At 44.8% G+C, this 21,949-nt stretch overlaps 2 protein-coding genes across 2 annotated transcripts; both read right to left on the bottom strand.

Moving 5' to 3' along the window:
- Positions 1-250: 250 nt before the first annotated feature.
- On the bottom strand, positions 251-7,630 carry LOC125488487 (glutamate receptor ionotropic, kainate 3-like). The gene is made up of 15 exons (XM_038119686.2): positions 7,561-7,630; positions 7,221-7,390; positions 6,937-7,178; positions 5,181-5,631; positions 4,818-5,045; positions 4,654-4,717; positions 4,314-4,456; positions 3,529-3,690; positions 3,026-3,225; positions 2,542-2,743; positions 2,186-2,271; positions 2,013-2,094; positions 1,506-1,554; positions 1,259-1,374; positions 251-1,006 (listed from the first exon to the last, which is right to left on the bottom strand). The coding sequence occupies exons 1-15, from the start codon at positions 7,628-7,630 to the stop codon at positions 605-607; spliced, it is 2,667 nt and encodes an 888-aa protein (XP_037975614.2). The 3' UTR covers positions 251-604.
- On the bottom strand, positions 7,251-18,470 carry LOC105397625 (metabotropic glutamate receptor 2). Its single transcript, XM_038120131.2, has 4 exons — positions 18,152-18,470; positions 16,550-17,446; positions 16,137-16,474; positions 7,251-7,390 (listed from the first exon to the last, which is right to left on the bottom strand). Exons 1-3 carry the CDS (start codon positions 18,468-18,470, stop codon positions 16,188-16,190), a joined length of 1,503 nt encoding a protein of 500 aa, XP_037976059.2. The 3' UTR covers positions 7,251-7,390; positions 16,137-16,187.
- Between the last annotated feature and the right edge of the window lie 3,479 nt (positions 18,471-21,949).

Genomic DNA, 21,949 nt, shown 5'->3' with positions numbered 1-21,949 from the left:
TCATGATTCGTGATTCCACTTACGCATTAGGAACCTCCATAGCTGGATGGTACACATACCTACTGCATGAGGTCCCGAGCATCGAAGTAGAATGGTCCCGAGTTCCTGAACAAACCCAACTAACGCCACAATGATCAAACGTCATCGGAAGGGTGCTTCAGAATATACATAATAGGATAAAGCCTTGAGTTAAGTACATTCACAGAAATGAAACAATAGGTACTATCTTAAAAAAAGTGTATCAGTTATTTTGGTGACTAGTATTTCCGTTTATAGTATGTAGTTACCTACTACCTACTTAAATATTATCTAGTTGTGCGTAAGTGCAAGAAATAAGTACATAGAGTTTAACTAGAGTTAATAGGTCGACACTGCGACGACGTATACTATTTACAATACAATACCTTTCTACAATTAAAATACAAAAAGTAAGTACCTACAATAAATAAACTTTCTTTGCACAGAAGAAATTATAAGTAAGTACCTAAATTAATAGAAAAATAAACTTAAATAACATTTTTATGTTCAAATAGCCATTGGATGTTAGTAAAGTTAACTCACACACAGGGCATTTAGATTGTTAGTAATTGCATGAGATGTGCGGTCAGAGTCCGGCGTTGGAGGTGTGTCGGGCGCGGCGCGCGCTGGCGGCGGCCATGGACGAGCGGCGGCGCGACGACCAGCGGGAGCGGAGCGAGTCGGAGCGCGCGGGGGGCGGCGGCGACGCGGGGGCCGGGGTCGCGGGCGCGGGGGACGCGGAGGACGAGGGCGTGGCGGGCGGGTGCAGCGGCTTCACGCTGCGGTCGAACTGGAACACGAAGCGCAGCTCCGCGGCCAGGCGGCGCCAGTAGGAGCGCGCGGGGTGCGCGGGGAGCGGGCGGCGCGCGCGCCACGCCAGCTCCGCGCAGGCCCCCAGCACGCCCAGCACGCAGCCCGCCACCAGCACCACGAACAGCCCCAGGAAGTTGCTCATGGACAGCCCCGCCGACTCGTACTCCTCCACCTCCTGCAACACAACGCGAACCATTGCAGCCCCTGCAGGTTCATACAACACAATAATTTGCTCACGACAATAATTCCCGAAAGGATAGCCAGAGCAAGCGAGTCACCCACTTTACCCTTTACATTGACATGATAGATCCCCGCGATCTATAATACTCGTACGTATCGCAATTTTTGTATTATTAATTACAATGCACTCAGGATACACCTCCAGAATCTAGATGATTTCTAAAGAATCCAATGGTTCATGCCAAACCTTGCAGGCGCCGCCGCCGCGCATCTCGTTCCACCACTTGTGCTTCATGCTGCGCAGCTCGCCGCGCTCCTGCAGGTTCAGCAGCGCCAGGTTCAGCGACTGCCGGTACGGGGAGTCTGCAACACAAAAACCATTGTGCAGCACCGATAGCAAACCTATCCAGGAAGCTAGCTGGCTCAACTTGAGACAACTTACAGGGGCTTCAACCCCTCTCAGAATACAATAGAAAACATAGATGGATACTCACTTTTCTTCATCGCAATTCCATATCCTTTGTTATCCAGAAGACCACCAACCTGGCAGGGAATACATAAATTTTATTTAATAATGCTAAAAGCATTCTCTTCCAGTTAACCTTGGGCGTTGTGGAGAAAGTGATAGGTAGTGCGAAAGACAATGAGGACAGCTCTATGTGTCGGTTACTTGTATGTGTTGGCTACCTGTATGTGTTGGATATCTGTGTATGTTGGCTACCTCTATGTGTTGGCTACCTGTATGTGTTGGCTACCTGTGTGTGTTGGATACCTGTGTATGTTGGCTATATACTTGCATGTGTTGGCTACCTGTATGTGTTGGATACCTGTGTATGTTAGCTATATACTTGCATGTGTTGGCTACCTGTATGTGTTGGATATCTGTGTATTTTGGCTACCTCTATGTGTTGGCTACCTGTGTATGTTGGCTACCTGTATGTGTCGCCTACCTGTGCATGTCGGCTACATGTATGTGTCGGCTACCTGTATGTTTCTACTACCTGTATGACGAGACAGTTCCGCTGCGTCTCGTAGTCGATGGTGGTGGACTCCATGAGGAACGCGAAGTTCTCCGTCATCACCCTGCGGACACACCCCGGGTCAGGTCACTACGCCCGCTCATACACAGTAATAATATCCTTAACTCACTTGAAACATTATGGTAGGTACATACTTTTTGATTCCTTCCTCGTTAGTGGTCGGCATTTCCTTGGTTTTCATGTGTTCAAACATCTCGTTGTATAACTCGTTTTGCGAGTGCTGGAAAATTAAACGATTACTTCAGAGAAAGTCAAAGTCCAATGCTTTTATAAATCGTATAAATACCAAATTTTAATTTCAGCTTAGGTATCTGCCCAATGAAATTCAGTAGCCTTAACAGATAGCCAAGCGAAAACAAATGCAGGGAAATAATGAATAGCTATCCTCGGAGAATGTAGTTGTTAATATTATATGAGTAGGGCACTGGGCACTGACTGCATGTTGTTGCTGAACAAGGAAACATACAACCATAGTATATAGGTAACATACCTCAAAGAAGGTGTAGGTGGCGCCGCCGGCCTTGGCGCCGTACTCGATGCCGTAGGGGTTGTGCGCCAGGTCGGTGACCCCGCTGATGAGCTCGTCCGACGACTTGCGCGCCAGCAGCGTGGCCAGGTTGGCCGTGTACGAGGACGTCACCACCAGCGCGAACACCCACCACGCCGACGCCGCCGCGCGCGTGCTGTACGCCCTGCACACATGTACATATACCTAATGTTTTCAAAAATATATAAGTTATACTAACTTATATATTTTTGAAATACCTATAAGTCAATGCATAATATCACGGGATTAGGGTACACCGCAGAAAACCTGACCCACGCAGCATCTCGATAAAAATTTAATAAAGATGCTAATTTTGAGGATTATCAGCCCGTTATTGTCCTCTGCTGGTCAAATGTATGTAAATAGTTATAGCACCTACAATCAAATAGTTTTGGTGATGGCATGAGCTTCGTATCGGGACACTCACACGGGCGCGATCTCGGAGCCCTGCAGCAGCACGGCGCCCAGGTTGAACCAGAAGGCGTTGGCCAGCGTGAACTGGTTGTGCAGCGCCTCCGGCTCCTCCACGCACGGGAAGGGGTTCTGCCACTCGGCGGGCGACAGCCGCCCCACCACGTACAGCACCAGCGACGAGCCCACGTACGCCAGCCCCAGGCACACCCACACCTGCGGGGAACCACACGTCACACCCACTCCTGCAGGGAACCACACGTCACACCCACTCCTGCGAGGGTCTATAGGTACATCACACACACACACCTGCAGGGGAACAACACATCACACACACACCTGTCCTGCCTCGGGACATTATTACGTTTCTGACACTTCGAGCCTCCCGATTAGGGACCTCAGAACCCTGATAATTATAATGATATATAAACTGACAGTTCATTTACACAGGATCCGAGTATCGAGTAGGATAAAGTAATAGAGTCAGTGTGCTAGGTAATGAGGTGTTGGTGGACTGACCCCGGTGGAGAAGGGCAGCAGGAAGGAGAAGAACTTGGGTTCGGGCGCGGTGGGCTGGCGGAACAGGATGCTGATGCCGAGGTTCATGAAGGGCGTGGTGAAGTCCACGGCGCTCTCGCGCTCCGCCGTGATCGTCAGGTCCGTGATCGCAAAGTGCGCGTCCTGAAACACACACACAATGAGACAGAGATAGGCCTGCTCTGTTTGATAAATTGATTGGTTACCTTTGTTGTAGCACGGTCCTTTTTAGGGTTCCGTAAGTCTACTAGGAGCCCTTTTAGCTTCGTCATGAATGTCTGACCGTCTGTCTGTCCGTCCATCTTGGCTCGTTCGCCTCCGTTTCTGATTGCCACGAAAATTGGTGGAGAAATGAGATGTATTATTTATAGGTGTTATGTTAATCCAAAAAATTAATTTTAAAATTATTCTTTATTCGGTGTCCAGCACCACGACGAATCGTTAAACAAAGCGACGCACTCCAACTTGCTGAACCGTCGACCTAATGCAGGTGGAATGTAGTGGTGTGATGGGTAATGACCGGGTCGTCCATCAGGCGGCGCAGCGGCCGGTGGCGGGGTCCCGCACGCCGTGCCTCAGTGTAGTGTGTGTGTGGGGCACGCCGTGCCTCAGTGTGTGGTGTGTGTGGGGCACTGACCGGGTCGTCCATCAGGCGGCGCAGCATGCCGCTCCAGCGCCCCGTGGCCGGGTCCCGCACGCCGTGCCTCAGTGTAGTGTGTGTGTGGGGCACGCCGTGCCTCAGTGTGTGGTGTGTGTGGGGCACTGACCGGGTCGTCCATCAGGCGGCGCAGCATGCCGCTCCAGCGCCCCGTGGCCGGGTCCCGCACGCCGGTGCCGCCCGCCGCCTCCACGAACGTGTAGTTGAACTGCAGGATCTCCGCCAGACGCTCGATCAGCTCGATGCAGAATCCTGCACACAACACACGTAACACATCGCGTTATTCACTGTGGGATTCGGTACGGGTTTAGTAAATGTATAAGTTGGAACCGTATAACAACGCGGACTTTAATAATGGTTGGAACAAACCATCACCCGAGTCCGCGTTGTTCTATGGAACCATTATGGAACAGACAGATTGATGACAGATGATGCAGAGTGCGACTCACCCTCGTACCGCTGGTTACCGGAGAGACGCTCCGCAGACTCCCGCATCATGATGTAAGGCGAGCCCTGGAGTACAAAACAAGATAAGTAAGTAAGTACAATCAATTAAAAGTAAACGGTAACTACTTTACTTATGCCAAAATTATTAAGTTTTTGGTTAACGTACCTTGACGACGAGTACGTTGAAGGTGCGGTTGACCATGGAGTCGGGCGGGTCTATGCGCGCGGGCTCGGCGGGGCGCGTCCAGGTGACGGGCTCGCCGGGGGCCCAGCGCCCCGCGCCCCGCAGCGCCCCCCCGCGAGCCAGCTCCGCCACCTGCAGCCGTGCCCCCGCGCGCGCCAGCCCGCCGCCCCCCGACCACGACGCGCCCCCGGACAGACCCGACCACTCCTCCTGGGACAACACATACACATTATTCAAATACAGCAGATATACAAAGACGGATCATGAACTTAGGGTTTTCACTTCACTTTTACGTACAGAACGTACTGGTGGCCCTTTGAATAATTCTTTAAAGCAGGTACGTACAGATCGTAAGTAGTTGAGCAGGGTGTCGGCGTGCAGCGCGGCGCGGCCGGCGCGGCAGGCGGTGGGCGGCTCGGGCGGCAGGCCCAGCGCGCGCGCCGCCGCCGCCGCCCAGCGCGCCGCGTCGTGCGCCAGCACCAGCGCCGTGGGTGCGGCCCGCAGCGTGCCGGCGTCCCCCCCCGCGGCCCGCGCCGCCCACCCCGCGCGCCGCACCAGCGCACGCACGGCCGGCGCCGCGGGGTCGAACAGGCGCAGCGTGGTGACGTTGGCGCCGCCGTGGCTGTAGGCGTCCAGCGGCTGCGTGTGCAGGTCCAGCGTGAGCAGCACGAAGGCGTGCGGCGCGGCCAGCAGCCCCGCACGCTGCGCCGCCGCCAGCACGCGCGCGCAGCACGCCGCGTCGCACCACACCACGAAGCGCCGCGCGCCGCTCTTCTTCAGCACCAGCAGCAGGTTCCTGACACACCACCCATCATACACATTATTACACACTATGTAAAAAGCACCAGGAAAAGATCAATAAAACAAAAAATGTTTGTTATTCATGCAGATTTATTTGATCACCTTTAAAGTAAGCTCCTTCAGAAACGATACACCGACGAATAAACTTATGACTTTAAAACATTTTTTAAACGATGTTTCCGGGGTTGAGTTTAGTAGGTACTTACTCGAATAACTGAATCGAATGTCAAGGGAATGTCACTTATTAAATTAGTTCTTTTCCTTCCCCAATTTTGGCTAGCATATTTAAAATAAATGTTTCTGTTTATGAATAAATATATTAACTTTACAATCAACATGAAAGATTAACATTTCTACTTGCATGGATTTAAATTATAATTTAGGATAAGAGAATTACCCCAGAGGCACTTTTTCAGATTTCAAAATATATCTTAGTAATGTCAATAAATATTTGGGTCATCGTCGTACCTATTCAGTGACAGACCGCAGTGGCGAGAACTACATCGGCAAGAGCAAGGCTGACAATGGGCGTTTTGGCACCTATGTCCAATAAAGATGAGACATACATCGTTGGATAGCTCTTTTCAAGATAACAAAAAAATATTATGTCGACAAATCCGTATAAGTAGTCCATTTTGAAATATATTTGCCGGAAGGAAGTATTTTTCTATGGCATTGCACTCTCTCTCCTGATGACAGAGGACGTAATACACGCAATACACGTAAACACGTATTATCAAAATGGGAGAAATTACATTCAACAGGTTTTATTTACTGAGAGAATAAACAAATTAACAAATATGATATTATAATGAATGATGATTATCCTAACTAATCCTAACTAATATTATAAATGCGAAAGTAACTGTGTCTGTCTGTCTGTCTGTCTGTCTGTCTGTCTGTCTGTTACTCTTTCACGCCAAAACTACTGAACGGATTTGAATGAAATTTGGTATACATATGGTCTAGACCCTGAGAAAGAACATAGGCTACTTTTTATCCCGAAATTCCCACGGGAAAACTTTTTAAGGCGAAGCGAAGCTCGCGGGAACAGCTAGTTTTGTTATAAAAATTAAAAATGAATATGAAAAAATATCATAAACATTAAAAATACAGAAATAAAATATAAAAACTTTCAAGCTTGCTTTCAAGGTACGATTATTCTTATTGGACAGTAAATCGGGACTAGCGCTTCCGTTATTCATATTCTGCAAAAAAATACCTTTTCAACGACATATCACTCATTTCTATTGGTGATGGTCCCAGCTTCCATATATTTGTGAGCCACTGCACGCTATACCTGAGCAGCGCGTGGTCGTCGGGCGGCGGCAGCGCGCGCGCCTGCAGCTCGAGGCGGTCGGGGTCGGGCGCCAGCAGCGCCGCGCGCGCCGCCGAGCCCTCGTGCAGCAGCACGGCGCGCCGCCAGCCCTTGCCCTCCAGCAGCGCCGCGCCCGCCGCGCCCAGCGTCTCCAGCCCCGGCAGCAGCGCCAGCGCGCCCGCCAGCCGCGCCGCCGGCAGCCGCGGCGCCGCCTCCACCAGCAGCAGCGGCCGCCCCGCGCGCGCCGCCGCCCCCGCGCCGCCCGCCGCCAGCGCCGCCGCGCCCAGCAGCGCCGGCCGCGCGCCGCCCGCCCCGCACAGCGCCGCGCCCGCGCCCAGCGCCTCGCCCGGCTCCAGCGCCACCGCGCGCGCCGCCGCGCCGCCCGCCGCCACCCCCGCCGCCAGCAGCCCCAGCTGCTCCGGCGGGGCCACTACATCTGCAACACACATCAGGCTTTACACACTGCACTCATTATACTTCAATAGCTCCACTCTGGAACCAAGTAACGCACTTCTTAAACACTAGCTACGACACCTGGACGACACCAAACTGACATAATCCTTAGCATCACTAATGAACGTGTGAAGCTCTGATCTCATGGCTGACCTATCTCAATGGGCTCGTCATCCTGCGCGGCGGCGCCCAGCACCAGCAGCAGCAGTATACACGCGCGCATGTCGGCGAGCGTCGCGCCGCCGCCTGGAGTGCCGCCCGCCGCCCGCCCTGGCGTCCCCCCGCGCCCCCCGCGCCCCCGCCGCCGCCGGACGGTTATAGCTCGACCGCACGTGTTCACGCACTTTGTTTATTTATATTTCGGGAATTTCGTCTGCTAGCTTTGAATGAACTCCATTGCGTTGTAAATGTGTCACCGTTACCGATTCAGTAAAAAAGCAGAAAAGTCCTTGGGCGGAAGATACCAGGATAGAATCCTGGCGTGATCGCCATATTTATAAGAATGCTAAGGCTCGATTATTATTACAGCTAGATACATTATTTCATTACTATTATTTTATTATTTTTTGTTAAAAATCCTTTGCTTCTAATTTCATGTTACCCATAAGTTATACGAAAACTACTTACCTACACTATATATAAACTATAAACTTCATTATAAACTTTATTGTTTGTTAAATTTAAATAGCCACACAAATTCTCTTAGTACTTATTTGTATGTAACATTAACAATGTAACAAGAGTAAACGCTCACAAAATACCTTCATTGTCAATACTACATGTAGGTACCTACTGGCTAGAAAAACATTTCCTCCTATAGTACAGGCTAGACCTAGCTTAGGTGGAATAAAAAATGTAAAAAACACATTCCTAGATTACCTAGTAGGTACCTATATTGAGCACTGTTAAAACAACAATAACCACACAATAACTTACCTAAGTTTTGCATGCTAACCTAATAATAGTTTAAGTAACTTCTTAATGTACCTATGTTTTTACTGACTTGTGTATTTGTAAAATGTGTGTGAAAATGGGTTACTTAAGTAAATAAATATATTTTGTATTTTTTATTTTGTATTATATTATATACATAATAATTATATTATTATTATTTTATTATTTTTTTATTAATCAAACATATTTTTACAATAAAGACTTAAATACTAACAGTGTGACAAAAACCAGTTTAGGTTTTACCGCACACTGGCACTCACACGACATTTCTCATTAATAAAAACTATCTTAGGGTACTTACAGATAAAGCTTACATTCTAAATACACAGTGACATTATTGGTGTAGACACACTAGGTGGTTATTTTTATCGATTAGTTATTTATGAAAGGGATTGTGAGAAGAAAAGAAAAGTTTATTTTTAATGTTGTTTTTTGTTATTTCACTTTTTATATTTAAGGGTAGGTGGTTTATTAATGTAGGTATTTGGTATTGTAACATTTGTTTTCCGTATAAGTTATTGTAATGGGGGACTTCTAGTTTGTTATTTAATGCACTTCGGGTCTGTTTTTGGCGATGGATTTTTTTCTGATAGGTAGTGTTAAAGAAATTTTCAATTAATAGGCTATATTGGACATGATAGTGTACGGGTATGACTTTACAGTGATAAAATAGTTCGTGGTAGTTATTTTTATACTTATTTTTAATTTTAGGTGGCACAATAGATTTGAGTATTCTTAATTGCAGTGCATATATAGGATCCAGATGTGATTTACACGTCCGACCATACGAACTAAGCCCATAATGGATTGTGGTTTCGCCTAAGGCTTTGTATAGTTGGAGCAATGTTAGATATGGGATTTTTTGTTTTACTATTTTGATTTTAGCCAAGATTGCCCTGAGTTTATCGCATATGTGGTTAATGTGGTCCGTCCATTTGAGTCTATCATCAAATATCAGCCCTAAGTATCTTTGTTTGCTAACTACTTCGACGGCTGGGCAACAACAATTTTGACTGTCCTTCGTGTGGAGACAGTTGTGATTGTGTACGATTAGTTTGGGGTTGGCAGTTATTCTGTTTTGGCTTGAACTTATATACATACACGTTGTCTTTTTGGCATTGAGGACAAGACCTGCATCATGAGACCATTTGGTTAGTAATGTAAAATCGCTTTGGAGATGTTTTAAAGCGGTGTTTATATCATTGCTTGCTGCAGTTAGGCATGTGTCATCGGCAAATTGATAAATCTCACAGTGTTTTATCAGACTGACCACATCGTTCACATACGTTATATAGTGCAAGGGGCCCAAAACTGATCCCTGTGCTGTGCCTTCAGATACCTTTGTCTTTTTACTAAGGGAGTCACCAACTTTAACTGTGAAGGACCTTTCGTTAAGGTAGTCTTTGCACCATTCTCCTAGCGGTCCTCGAATGCCACAATCGTTTAGTTTTTCAATCAAGGTGTTGTGTTTCAAGGTGTCGAATGCCTTACTATAATCAATAAAAGCTACTAAGATATGCTCTTTATTATTCAAATGTCCGTAAATGCTATCTGTGAATTTTGTTAGTAGTTGAGTTGTATTTTTGCCTGCCTGAAATCCGTATTGTTTGTCTGTTATTATGTTATGTTTTGTATAAAATGAATGAATTTGTTTATATAATGCTTTTTCAACAATTTTGTTAATGGCATTGAGAATGGTAATTTGTCGATAATTGTCATAGTTTTTGTGGCAACCTTTTTTATGAATCGGTTTGACTATACCCGTTTTAAGCTCTTGAGGATATTTTCCTTCTTTGACCGCCGCATTGATGAACTTAGACAGTATTTCCGCGATATCAACGTCGATAGTTTTTAGGTCTTTAACACGTATGTTGTCAGATCCTGGTGCTTTACGATCATTCATTGATCTTATTTCTGTGAGGATTGATTTTGCTGTTGTTGGTTGGAATCTACAGCTCGCATTAACTGGTGAGGTATAGTCATTTTTATTTAGAAGTTTGATGTCACATTTTGGTACTATATTCTGTACACTACTTGCAAAGCTTTCTGCAAAGTTCTTAGCAATGCTGCTAGTCGTGTTGTTGTTATTTAACATCGCGTTCAAAATAATTGTATCTGCTATGCTTTTAGCCCGACCTGTAATACTATTCAGTATTTGCCACAATGCCCTTGGGTTATTTTTGTTGGCAATTATTTCATCTCGTATATGTTTATTTTTAGATTTAAGGTAGAGAGTCCATATTTCGCGGTATTCAAAATGGCGTCCTTATTTCGAGTTATATTTATTTTCATGATTATTACTTATTTTAATAGGTTTGGATACTCTAAAATTACATTTAATCGTTCATTATCTTTAACTGAAACTACTTGATGTAGTAAATATGTTTAAAATTGCCTAAAATTACTAAAAACTCATGTAATGTGCCGTGAGGGCGACGCCGCCATGTTTTTCATACAAACGCGACCCGGCTTACGTAAGGCCAGCCATATTTAATAATTGTGTTTTTTAATATTTATACGACGTTCAACTTTGTAAATAGTTTATATTTAGTTTATTATATTCTTATACTTACATTAAATTTAAATTTTAACTCTTTTTAAACTAATTTAACCCCTTTAAACTCAAAAACAAAATACCTCGGTATAAGGGCCTGATTTTTATACGTTGTTCCTAACTCCGAGGTACCCTCGGTATAAGGAAAAATACTATGTCATGATTTTAGCTCATAACTTTACAAATAATAACATTTGAAGTATATGCTTGATTACATAATAATAATGATGAACGTGACAAGCTTATAACCTAATTCGGCGGTACAAAATATCCTCTAGGAATCCTAATATGACACGATAATTGTTGACGCAAAAAACATGGTTACCTAGAAAACCTTAACTTAGTATGTATATTTGAAATGATAAAAAACAGTGTTATTTTATCGCTATTAACGTAAGTGATACATATTTTTACCAATATTTTATGTATGATTTGAGTAACATATCTATGTTGTTTCTAAATCGATAATTTGATAACTCGAAATATGGATTATTAAAATACTTGCTGAACCCCTAATATGGAGTATGACATTTTACATAGGTAGGTACCTCGGAAATCGGAATATGACTACATCACACCTTCGCAGTGTCATCCGATGCCGTCATCAAACCATAAAATCAAGATGAATTAGCGACTTTCTTCCTAAATATAAAAGGGGTGTGGATAGATATGCCTGACTTTACGAAACTACTACTAGATACTACCTACTTATTACTCTTTATAAAAGAAGAGAGAAAGAAATTTGTAGACGTAAAACTTTATTTGGGTGAATAAAATAACACACACGACGGTTGAGTTTTTATAACACTTATATACACAATTGCCTAATTTCATTTCTGTATTTTATTTCCATTATCCTTCTACTTCGAGGTCTGATGGCCGTTGTAATATTGTTATCCCAGAATTCCCAGATAAATGAATGTCCTGTATACTGCATTTCATGTTTGGTTTAGGGGTCTGGTTGATTTTTTCATTTTCTTGTTGTTGTCACTGAAAAATAAAGTAAGTAGGTAAATTGTATGGATAGTTGACAGAATTAAGCTTATCCTTATAAGTTGGTACCCATTTTCACAAAACTTAGTGAGTTTAGAAACGAAAACGCTAGAACAAAAACCTAGGTTAGTAACTAAACTGATGCCAAATTACTGATAAAAACATAAAAATATTTCCATTTTACGTAATTTCCTAAAATAATTCGCACACAAGCTTACCTTATCGATTTTCCAATTGCATATTGCAAATACAAACATAATAATTTAATAAAAGATGTTTGTTTTCTAATGTAAAGACTTAACAAAAATACTTTCAAAGAATAGCGGCAAACTTTTCGGCGGAAAATTGAACATGGCGCCGGCGCGCCTCCAGTCCAGCGCGCATGCGCCATAGAGATGTACCTAGTGCAATGTTCCTTGCTTCCGACCTATGCTTGAATGAAAAAATAATCGATGCTGGATCGATTCCTGGGTAGATACTTTTATTATAATCATATTCGTTTATGGTAAATACATTAGATACTCATCGGAAATTAGTACTGATAAGGTATTTGGCTTTTGTAAGTATTCGATACTTTTCCTCATCCCTTACACATCTACTTTTATTACGTATCATCAACTTTTAAACATTTAAGTAAGAACATAAAATATCGTGGAAATTTTTTAGACCTTACTTAGATAAAAACTATAGTAAAAAATGTTTAAATCATTCGAGTTCAATAATCGATTATATTCGATTACTGTCACTATTTCATCAATTTACCCCATCTCTACTCTTTTTTTTTTTTAATCGCTTGGAAAAGTCCATAGAACCGCATTATGAATATTTTTTTTAGCCAATGTTACCAGTTGCAATAATGAATTATGAAAATGTTACATAAATAATAGAAATTATCACGAAAACCAATATAAATGGAAGTATTTAATTCTTTTCATTATTTTCAACTACTATTTAGAATAGTTAAATTTATTTGGAGTACTTTAAGGTTAAAAAAGTATATCGATATTTTCGATTGTAATTTCCTTATGTTCATGGCCACACTCATGGAGCCACTGACAGGACTAACTCGGAATATGGAACAGGCTACCTCGGTATATGGAAGAAACCATAATCCTACCTCGGTATTAGGGCAAATCGACATGTGTAATAAATTATATATTTTTAAGTATAATTAATGTGTTATCAATGAATCTGTGTTAAGAAATATAAAATTTAACGTATATATTCTTACAGAAGACAATATTTCACATCAATATTGATGGTTACAAATGCTTATTTTTCTTACTTACTTTCAAATGTTGTGATTTACCTCGGAATAAGGACGCGATACCTTATTTATTAGCTTATTTGCGTAATTTCGTGATGAATTGTATTTTTGTTTTATTATTCTATTAGTAGGATCTGAGATCCATTTTATAAAGAGCGTATCCCTATGTTCGCAAGCTTAAGTGATTTTGGTATTGATCCATGTGTTTGTAGAACGTTTTATATTAGTCGGTATTTTTATTGTTATTCTAGATTTTTCATAACATTTTTGGATGTTTTCTGCAATCGACGGTCGAATGGCGTAGTGGTTAGTGGCCCTGACTGCTATGCCGAAGGTCCCGGGTTCGATTCCCGGCTGGGGCAGATATTTGTTTAAAGACAGATATTTGCACTCGGGTCTTGGGTGTTGATATTTATATTTAATATGTATCTATCTATGTATTTGTGTACATATATCAGCTGTCCGATACCCATAACACAGGCTCTGCCTAGCTTGGGGTCGGATGGCCGTGTGTGAGATGTCCCCACATATTATATTATTATAATCATATTATAAATTTTTATCGGACAGATCGCCTGCTTTGCAGGTTGCCAGTCTATTTGTTTTAAAGAGTCAACAAGCGTTTTATAATGATATTTGGTAATGTGGTTAAAACCCGGCCGTGTGTTCGAGCCCGCTCCGCAGCAGGCGAGGGCCGTGGCGCGGTGGTCGGCCAGTGTGGTCCCGAGCGCCGCTGTGTACAGGTTCAGTGAGCGGGATCTAGCGTAAATGTGGTCTATACAGGATTTTGTTATTTTATTTTTATACAATTCTATACGAGTATACTCAGTGATCCCGCAAGCTAGACCTTGGTTATACATAGTGGTGTTATACAAATGCTTTACAGGACAGTTATTTCGCAAGTCGATGTTTATGTCACCAAGCACATAAATATCTTGCTGGCGGTTTATTTTGCTAAGTATGGTGTCTATTTCATTTATAAATAAGTGTTTACTATTTCTGGGCGGGCGATATATGCAACACAGGACCGCGGAATACTTTGAAGGTGTAGTTATTATTCCGAATAGGTTTTCAAAGTGTTGTGTTTTATATCCTTTTATATGGAATTTATGTAATTTGTTAACGTAGATAATTATACCTCCGCCTTTTCTGCCATTCCGCAGTTCCGTATACATATTATAGCCCTTAATTTGGTAAAGTGTGCTGAGACTGTTGGAGATGTTGACTTCAGACAACATTATAACATCTATAGTGCGTGATGATGAAAGTATACACTGTTCGAGAGTAGCAAAATTCTTAATAGTTGATCTAATATTCATATGGATGCATAAGAGTTGTAGGTGTTTAGGTATACGATTCATAAAGGCGTTAAGATTAGTACAGTCTGATAGTTCTTGGATGTCATCTAGTATTATATCCATTAGGGAAAAGTTATTTTGTAGGTAGTTGAGTACTTATTTTAAATAAAAACGTTAGTGTTGGCGACTTACAGATTTATAGGTAGGTATTAGTTTTTGTACATCTTCTACGGCGCGAACAATGTGTGCTTTTTGGTTTTCACCATCTTTTCGAACACGCAGAACTCCTTTCTTTATCCATATGTACCTATAGGCGTCTTTAAGCTCTTTCTTTGCAAACCAAAGTAGGTGTTTATTAAATGGTGTTAGTGCTTCGCAGACGAACAGGTTCTCGTTAGATTTGGAAGCAGGAACTTCCGGTAATACATCCATTACTGTGATTCTGGAGGTCCTTGTTTTGGTGGCGGCTAGCCATGCAGATTGTACTAGCTCAGTTTGTAGCTCGACATGAACGGGGCCTGGGCGGTCGTTCTTGCCAGGCAGGCGCTTCGCCAGCAGTATATCCTCAGTGGCTAGATTGGCTTTTTTAGCTAATTTTCCTACAAGCTCATTTATATTCTCACCTTCGAGCGATGGTAGATTATGTATTTCGATGCATTTGTCTAGTTTTCGCTGTTCTGTTTCATGGATTCGCTGTTCGAGGGCTCCTACCCTCACTTCCAGGTTGTTGTTTTTGTTGGTGAGTTCAACGTTTTTCTTCTGGAGATCGGTAATAGTGCTTCTCATTGTCTCGGTATTTTTGATAAGCTCTTCCATTTTATCAGAATGAAATTGTAGCGATTGTGTAATGTCTTTCATCTCCCTTTTTATGGCTTTTTCCATCTCTTTCGATATATCACGAAGAAGCTGCTTGATATCGATATTCACATTTTGGGGCTCAGTTCTGTCGTCCTCGTCCTCATCAACGTCGGGTATTATGATTGATCGGCGTTTCGGCGATTGTTCTTGGCATTCCTGGCACGTCCATTCCAGATTGTCTGTAGCTCGCAGAGCCGTTAGCTGCTTATTAGTTAATCCTGCACATAGGGTAGTTAAATGCACAATTTTTTCACATCGATGACATTCAAGACCTGGTTTCGCCTTGGTGAAGTTTTTATTGCAGTTATCACATTTGCTTGACATGATTGTAAGTACGTAAGTATAGTAGCACTTCCGGACTGGTCGAGATTTGGCGCGCGAATTATATGTGAGTATCTCAATGCTCAATTAAGACCATGTATCCATGATCAAGACTGGTTACTGATCATATTTAAAGTATACTTACTTATAATCATAAATGCTTTATATTATTTAATAAATTCGGTGTTGATATTATGCTAATATAAACACCCAAGACTCGAGTACAAAATATTTGTCTTTAAACAAATATCTGTCCCAGGCGGGTATCGAACCCAGGACCTTCGGCATAGCAGTCAGGGCCACTGACCACTACGCCACGCCATTAAACCGTCATTTTATATTTATATACTTACGATGAATAAAAACATTTGATTTTGACTTGATTTGACTTTCAGTCCACCTCCGAAACCATTCCACGTTTTATTTTAATAAAAAGAAACGCAAAAAATCGAAAGAAAATAATGGCCATGAAATATATTCTTACCTGTGTATTTAAATCTAATCATACTGGTGTGGTTAGATGTAGCTAGCGCAGTTACAATGAGGTCGTAGGGGCGGCATCATCTACGGGGGCGGCAACAGTTGCTGAGGCGGCAATGGCTGCGGGGCTAGGAACGGGTGCGGGGGCGGCAACCGGGGCGGGGGCGGTGTGTGTGTGGTGCAGCAGCGCGATGGTGACGGTGAGCGTGTCCCGCGGGCCCGCGCGCTGCGTGACCCGCGCGCACGCGCCCGCCGCCCAGCACGCCGCCCCCGCCCGCGCCCCCGCCCCCGCCCCCGCCGCCGCCGCGCCCTCCGTCTGCACAGACACGTCGCGCTGGATCACTGCAATCAACATGGGAGCAACCCATCAGTCATTTCATATAGCGCAGCAATTAAATTTCATAAGATATTTCATACCCTTAGTAGAAGCGTGTGAGTCGGCGGGAGCGGAGGAGTCCGGGCGGTACTTGCCGAGGTGGCAGCGGATGGAGGCGGTGAGGAAGTGCGCGCGCGTGTTGCGCTGCGGGCGGCACAGGCACACCCACACGCGCGGGCCCAGCGCCAGCAGCAGCGCGCCGCCCGCCGCCGCCGACACCGCGCCGCCCAGCGCCGGCCAGCGCGCCGCCGCCTCCGCGCCCGCGTACAGCGGCGCCCACGCCAGCCACGTCACGCACGTCGCGTACGCCGCCGCGCCCAGGAACCGCGTCTCGTTGAAGTTGTGCGGCAGCCGGCGCGTGCGCACCGCCAGCGCCGTGCACGCCAGCAGCAGCGCCAGCGCCGGCGCCAGCGGCAGCAGCTGCGCCGGCGCGCTCTCACCGCCGCACGCCAGCACAGAGCGCGCGCGCGTGGGGTGCAGCACGCGCGGCGCCGCCGGCCACAGCCACTGCGCCAGCGCCGCCGCCAGCACGCCCGGCGCCACCAGCGCGGCCCAGCCCAGCACCGCGGCGCGCGAGGACACCAGGCGCGGGCGCGGGCCGCCCGCCACCAGCCGCGCCACGCGCGCCGTGCGCAGCAGCAGCGACGCGTACACCCCGCCCAGCGCCGGCGCCGCCAGCCGCACCAGCGCGCAGCCCACCGCCCCCGGCCGCGCCGCCGCCGCCAGCGCCGCCACGTGGCACAGCGCCGCGCAGCCCACCAGCAGCGCGCACAGCTCGCGCGACGCCGACTTCACCACGGGCGTGGCGCGGTGCCGCCACAGCGCCGCGCCCGCGCCCGCCGTCGCCGCCAGCCCCGCGCCGCCCGCCGCCGCTGCGCCGCGCCGCGCCCACAGCCCGCCCGACCCACCGCCCCACTCGATAGGCGATGGCAAGCAAACTGAAATCACCATTATATTAACTGATAAGGCTTGGTATGATAAACTTGTAAAATACTAAAGTCGTGTCAAACCTCAGAAGACTGGAGCAGGATTATGTCTGACTCCCGACGAGGCAAAACAGCAGCAACATGAGTAAAGATGTAAACGTACCTGAGAAGGATGGAAACGTACCTGGCAGGTTCGGTTCGGTTTGTATCCATTCACGTACAGGTTGAGGGGCTGATTTTCCTTAGCACGGCGTAGAGCAACGTGAATACGAGGCGGAGTTGTGGTGTCACTTTCGTGCAAGTTGGAAGCGGCAGGATAAACGGTACCGACTGGCTTAGTTCTACTTCTAACTAAGCCAGTCGGTACCTTGGTCTACCAAGGCGCTTAACGAAGTGTGGCCGTCGAGGTTGGCAGATGACACACGCTGTCGCTGGCTAGTGTCCATTTACCCATCTATCCTACAAAGAATGATGACCCTATGAACTTTTGGCCTCAACAGGTTGCATTGAGCATCCAACTGAGTTGAAAGCATATTACCGAATGCTATACATATACCGAATACATAGCAGATAGCATACTTACTAGATCTTCAATAAGACTACAAAGATGCAAACGCTGGACTGTCGATCATAGACATAGACAGTATTATGTGGTTGGATTTGAAATCTGAAAATGGAGTAAAGGTTGCTGATAAGTTAGCAGATGCGGCAGCGTACCGGTCCTGGTGGCGTCCGGGCGCGAGCCGGGCGGGCAGGCGCGGCAGCCGGCGCGGGGCGGCGCGCGCGTGACGGCGTGCGGCGCGCACGGCACGCACGTCCAGCAGCAGCGGCCGCCGCGCGGGTACTGGCCGGCGCGGCACGGCGCCGAGCAGCGCGCCGCCCAGCCCGCCGCGCGCCGCGCCGCCGCCGCCGCGCCCCCGCGCAGCCGCAGCGCACCCCCGCGCCAGCGCCCCACGCGCTCGTAGCGCCAGCCGCGCGCCGCCGACCCCGCCAGCGTCATCACGTCGTACTCGCTGAGCCTGCAACGCACATGCATTACCGCGGGTGTACAAGGGGCTACTCGTGCGAGTGTGTCAGCAGCAGTACTCACTCGGGCGGCGGGTCGCCGTTGCGGTCGAAGGCCACGACGCCGCCGTCGGGCGCGCGGAAGCGCACGGCCGCCAGGTAGCGCTGGTAGAGCGACACGTTGAAGGGCAGCATGGCGGCGCACAGCGGCGCGCGCGGGCCGGCGGGGGGGGGCGGGCACAGCGCCTCGCGCATGGCGTGCAGCGCGTGCGCCAGCGCCAGCACGCCGCGCACCACCAGCGCCAGCTTGGGCTCCTGCCGGTACCCCGCCGCCAGCGACTCCGAGCCTGCGCAGCCGCACCACCACTCATTACACCAATTCTGTCAATCATCATCATCATCATCATCATCATCAGCCAATAATCATGCACTGCTGGACATAGGCCTCTCCCAAGGAACGCCACAACACTCGGTCCTCGGCCTTCCTATGTGATGGTGACGTATTAACTATGTTTAGTGCCAATTTCACCATTCTCGGTTATATAACCGACAGTAAATTAGATCCAATTTATTCTGGACCATACAAAGTGTTACGAGATTTGTCACCAAATGTTGAAGTTGAAATAAATGGGAAAACATCCCTTATTCATAAAAACCGCACAAAAATGTTTTATCCTAAATGTAATACTTAGTAGTAATAAATAAGAACTGTATAACCTTATAATAATTAATAGATCAATAAGTACTTGCTTATAAAAATAAAACTGTAAGTTTATTTTTATTTCTTTTAGGGGAAAGATGTGATGGTGACGTGCAGTACCTATGTATCTATCAACATATATTAGCTGTATACCATATATAACCCGTGTATAACCATAGTGTAAGCATGTATCTTTGTATGTTACTCAACCCATATTTAGTCAGTCATTAAACATCTCTTAACTCTAGCGGTGCCCTTTTATTTACTAGTCCAACCATATTCCATGGCGACCTTGCCATGCCGTATTTGGTTCGCGGGATAGACATTCTCAAAAAGTATCGCGCTCGTGTGTGAATAAAATGTTTAAATAATTATATAAATATTACGTGAAAATGGGCAATACTAAATCTACAACACCCGCCCCTCCGCGTCAGGACATTTTGTCACAAATTGGATATTCCAATACTATTACGAATGTGGAACACCCCTTGAAGGAAAATATGACATTATTGTCTTGGACTGTTATGGCTATATTAATTATGCTAGCGCTGTATGCAGTCTACAAAATAATAATCAAGCTGGAGAGGTGCTTGAACCAGCGAGTAGAAGCGATTGCTGATCGACGTCTGGAAGCCCGGTACCGAGGGCGCGAGGAAGCAGCTCGTCGGGTGTCTTCAAGTGTTTGAGTGTTTAAAAAAAAAAAAATTAGGTACATATAGTGCTCGTAATATAAATGAATAGTGAAGCGAAACGGTGTTAATAAGTGCGCGTTTACCTCCGCGAACTCGATACTCCCGAACGTAAATGGAATTGTTGCGCATTCCTGACTGATGAACTTTATCACGGTATGATTTTATGGACAATTAATGATAATTAAGGGTATGATTTAATCAAATTGTTTATTCTTTGCATTTATTCTTTATATTATAATTTTACCTATAACGATATATATAACAGTATAACAATTTAGAATGTGTGATGGAAAATACTTTAAATGAATACTATGATACTCTTGTGCAGATTAGAAAATATTTAATAAAAAAGGGTAAATCAAGGTACAGTTCTGTTGTAAAACTACCACAGTTAAATTAGAACAGGCTAATGAAATTGTTAATGAGTGTGAGGATATTATTTTAAATATTTCTGATGAAGATAAGGGTTTATTTTATGAGTGTACTCAGTTATATAGTAAAATAAGGTCGGTTTATACGAAAATAACTAGTTTGTGTGTTTTGCCTTCTAGTTCTGATTTTTGTTCAGCCACAATGGAGTTTGATTTAAAGTCCGCATGCAGCTTGATCCCGGTGATGGACGGCGAGGAGGCCACTTCCAAGAAAATGATCGATGCTGTTGAGATGTACGCCGGTATGCTGAATGAAACTGGTAAGTCACTTTTGATAACATTTGTACTGAAAAGCAGACTGTCCGAAAACGCAAGTTTCCACTACCAAACATAACTGAAATACTGGACTCTCTTTCGGGTTCAGTCTACTTTTCCCACCTAGATTTGCAACAAGGTTATTATCAAGTTTCCCTAGCTCCAGATAGTCGTAAGTGCACTGCGTTTACAACTAGCACTGGTCAATATCAAATGAAACGTTTACCAATGGGTCTCAAGACAAGTCCTAGTTCTTTCAGTCGTGTAATGTCAATAGCAATGTCGGGTTTAACATTTGAAAAATGTTTTGTGTATCTGGACGATTTGATAGTTTTTGGAAGAAATTTAGAAATGCATAACAAAAATTTGATAGATGTGTTCGAAAGACTACGAAAAACCAACTTAAAATTAAATCCCGAAAAATGTCAGTTCTTAAAAAAGGAAATACTTTATCTCGGTCATGTAGTTTCTGCTAATGGAGTAGCACCAGATCCAACCAAAATCAGTACTTTACAAAATTATCCAGTCCCAACCACCGCTGAAGAAGTGAAGAGATTTGTTGCATTCTGTAACTATTATAGAAAATTTGTCCCTTCTTTTGCAGATATAACAAGCCCTTTGAATAAGTTGTGTAGAAAAAATAAACAATTTATTTGGACTAAAGATTGCGATGACGCATTTCAAAATTTAAAAATACTCTTAACTACCCCACCTGTTCTTCAATTTCCTGATTTTTCAGAAAATAACGAGTTTGTTATCCAAACAGATGCTTCAGGCGCTGCAATTGGAGCTGTATTATGTAATAAAGATTTAAGGCCTATTGCATATGCCAGTAGACCATTAAATAAAGCAGAAAGAAACTACCCCACTATTCAAAAAGAATTAGTTGCTATAGTGTGGGCAGTAAAGTATTTTAGGCCGTATGTTTATGGTAGATTCTTCACAATAATGACAGACCATAGACCGTTGGTGTACCTTTTTGGAATGAAAGATCCATCCAGCCGGTTATTAAAATTCAGATTATTGCTTGAGGAGTATGATTTTAAAATTATTTATATAAAAGGTAAAGATAATGTAGCTGCAGATGCATTATCTAGAATTTGTGTAACATCTGATGAATTGAAGAGTATGAATGATATGATTATGAATGTTATGACTAGGGCACAAAAGAAGAGAATGGAAGGAAAAGATAAAGATGATGAATTGAAGATCCAAAATGATCTTACTACATCTAGCAACGATTGGCCTAATCAACCAAAAGTTGTGGATATATTGAGAAAACCTTGTGACTCAGTAGAAGTAGTATTAATGACTGGAAAAGAAATATATGCATTTAATAAACAGAATATGATAACAAAGAAAGATGAATATTTTAATTATATTGAAAGTAAAGGAATAATTAGTGTCAATCTTGATTTCAAAGCACAAATGT

Source organism: Plutella xylostella, chromosome 6 (assembly GCF_932276165.1).
Source record: "Plutella xylostella chromosome 6, ilPluXylo3.1, whole genome shotgun sequence".
In the NCBI taxonomy this organism is placed as follows: domain Eukaryota; kingdom Metazoa; phylum Arthropoda; class Insecta; order Lepidoptera; family Plutellidae; genus Plutella; species Plutella xylostella.
This window is presented reverse-complemented; position numbering and strand designations above follow the sequence as displayed.

Bases quoted from the DNA above. Each gene is read 5' to 3' on its own strand.
- LOC125488487 (XM_038119686.2), bottom strand. From the start codon at position 7,630: ATGCGCGCGTGTATACTGCTGCTGCTGGTGCTGGGCGCCGCCGCGCAG. The intron at 5,046-5,180 runs GTACGTACCTGC...GTGTTGTCCCAG, and splicing joins TGCTCAACTACTTACGATCT to GAGGAGTGGTCGGGTCTGTC. The intron at 1,375-1,505 runs GTGAGTATCCAT...TTTGTGTTGCAG, and splicing joins TGGAATTGCGATGAAGAAAA to ACTCCCCGTACCGGCAGTCG.
- LOC105397625 (XM_038120131.2), bottom strand. From the start codon at position 18,470: ATGCATGTGCGTTGCAGGCTCAGCGAGTACGACGTGATGACGCTGGCG. The intron at 17,447-18,151 runs GTACGCTGCCGC...TGGTGATTTCAG, and splicing joins CCCGGACGCCACCAGGACCG to TTTGCTTGCCATCGCCTATC. The intron at 16,475-16,549 runs GTATGAAATATC...TGTTGATTGCAG, and splicing joins CTCACACGCTTCTACTAAGG to TGATCCAGCGCGACGTGTCT.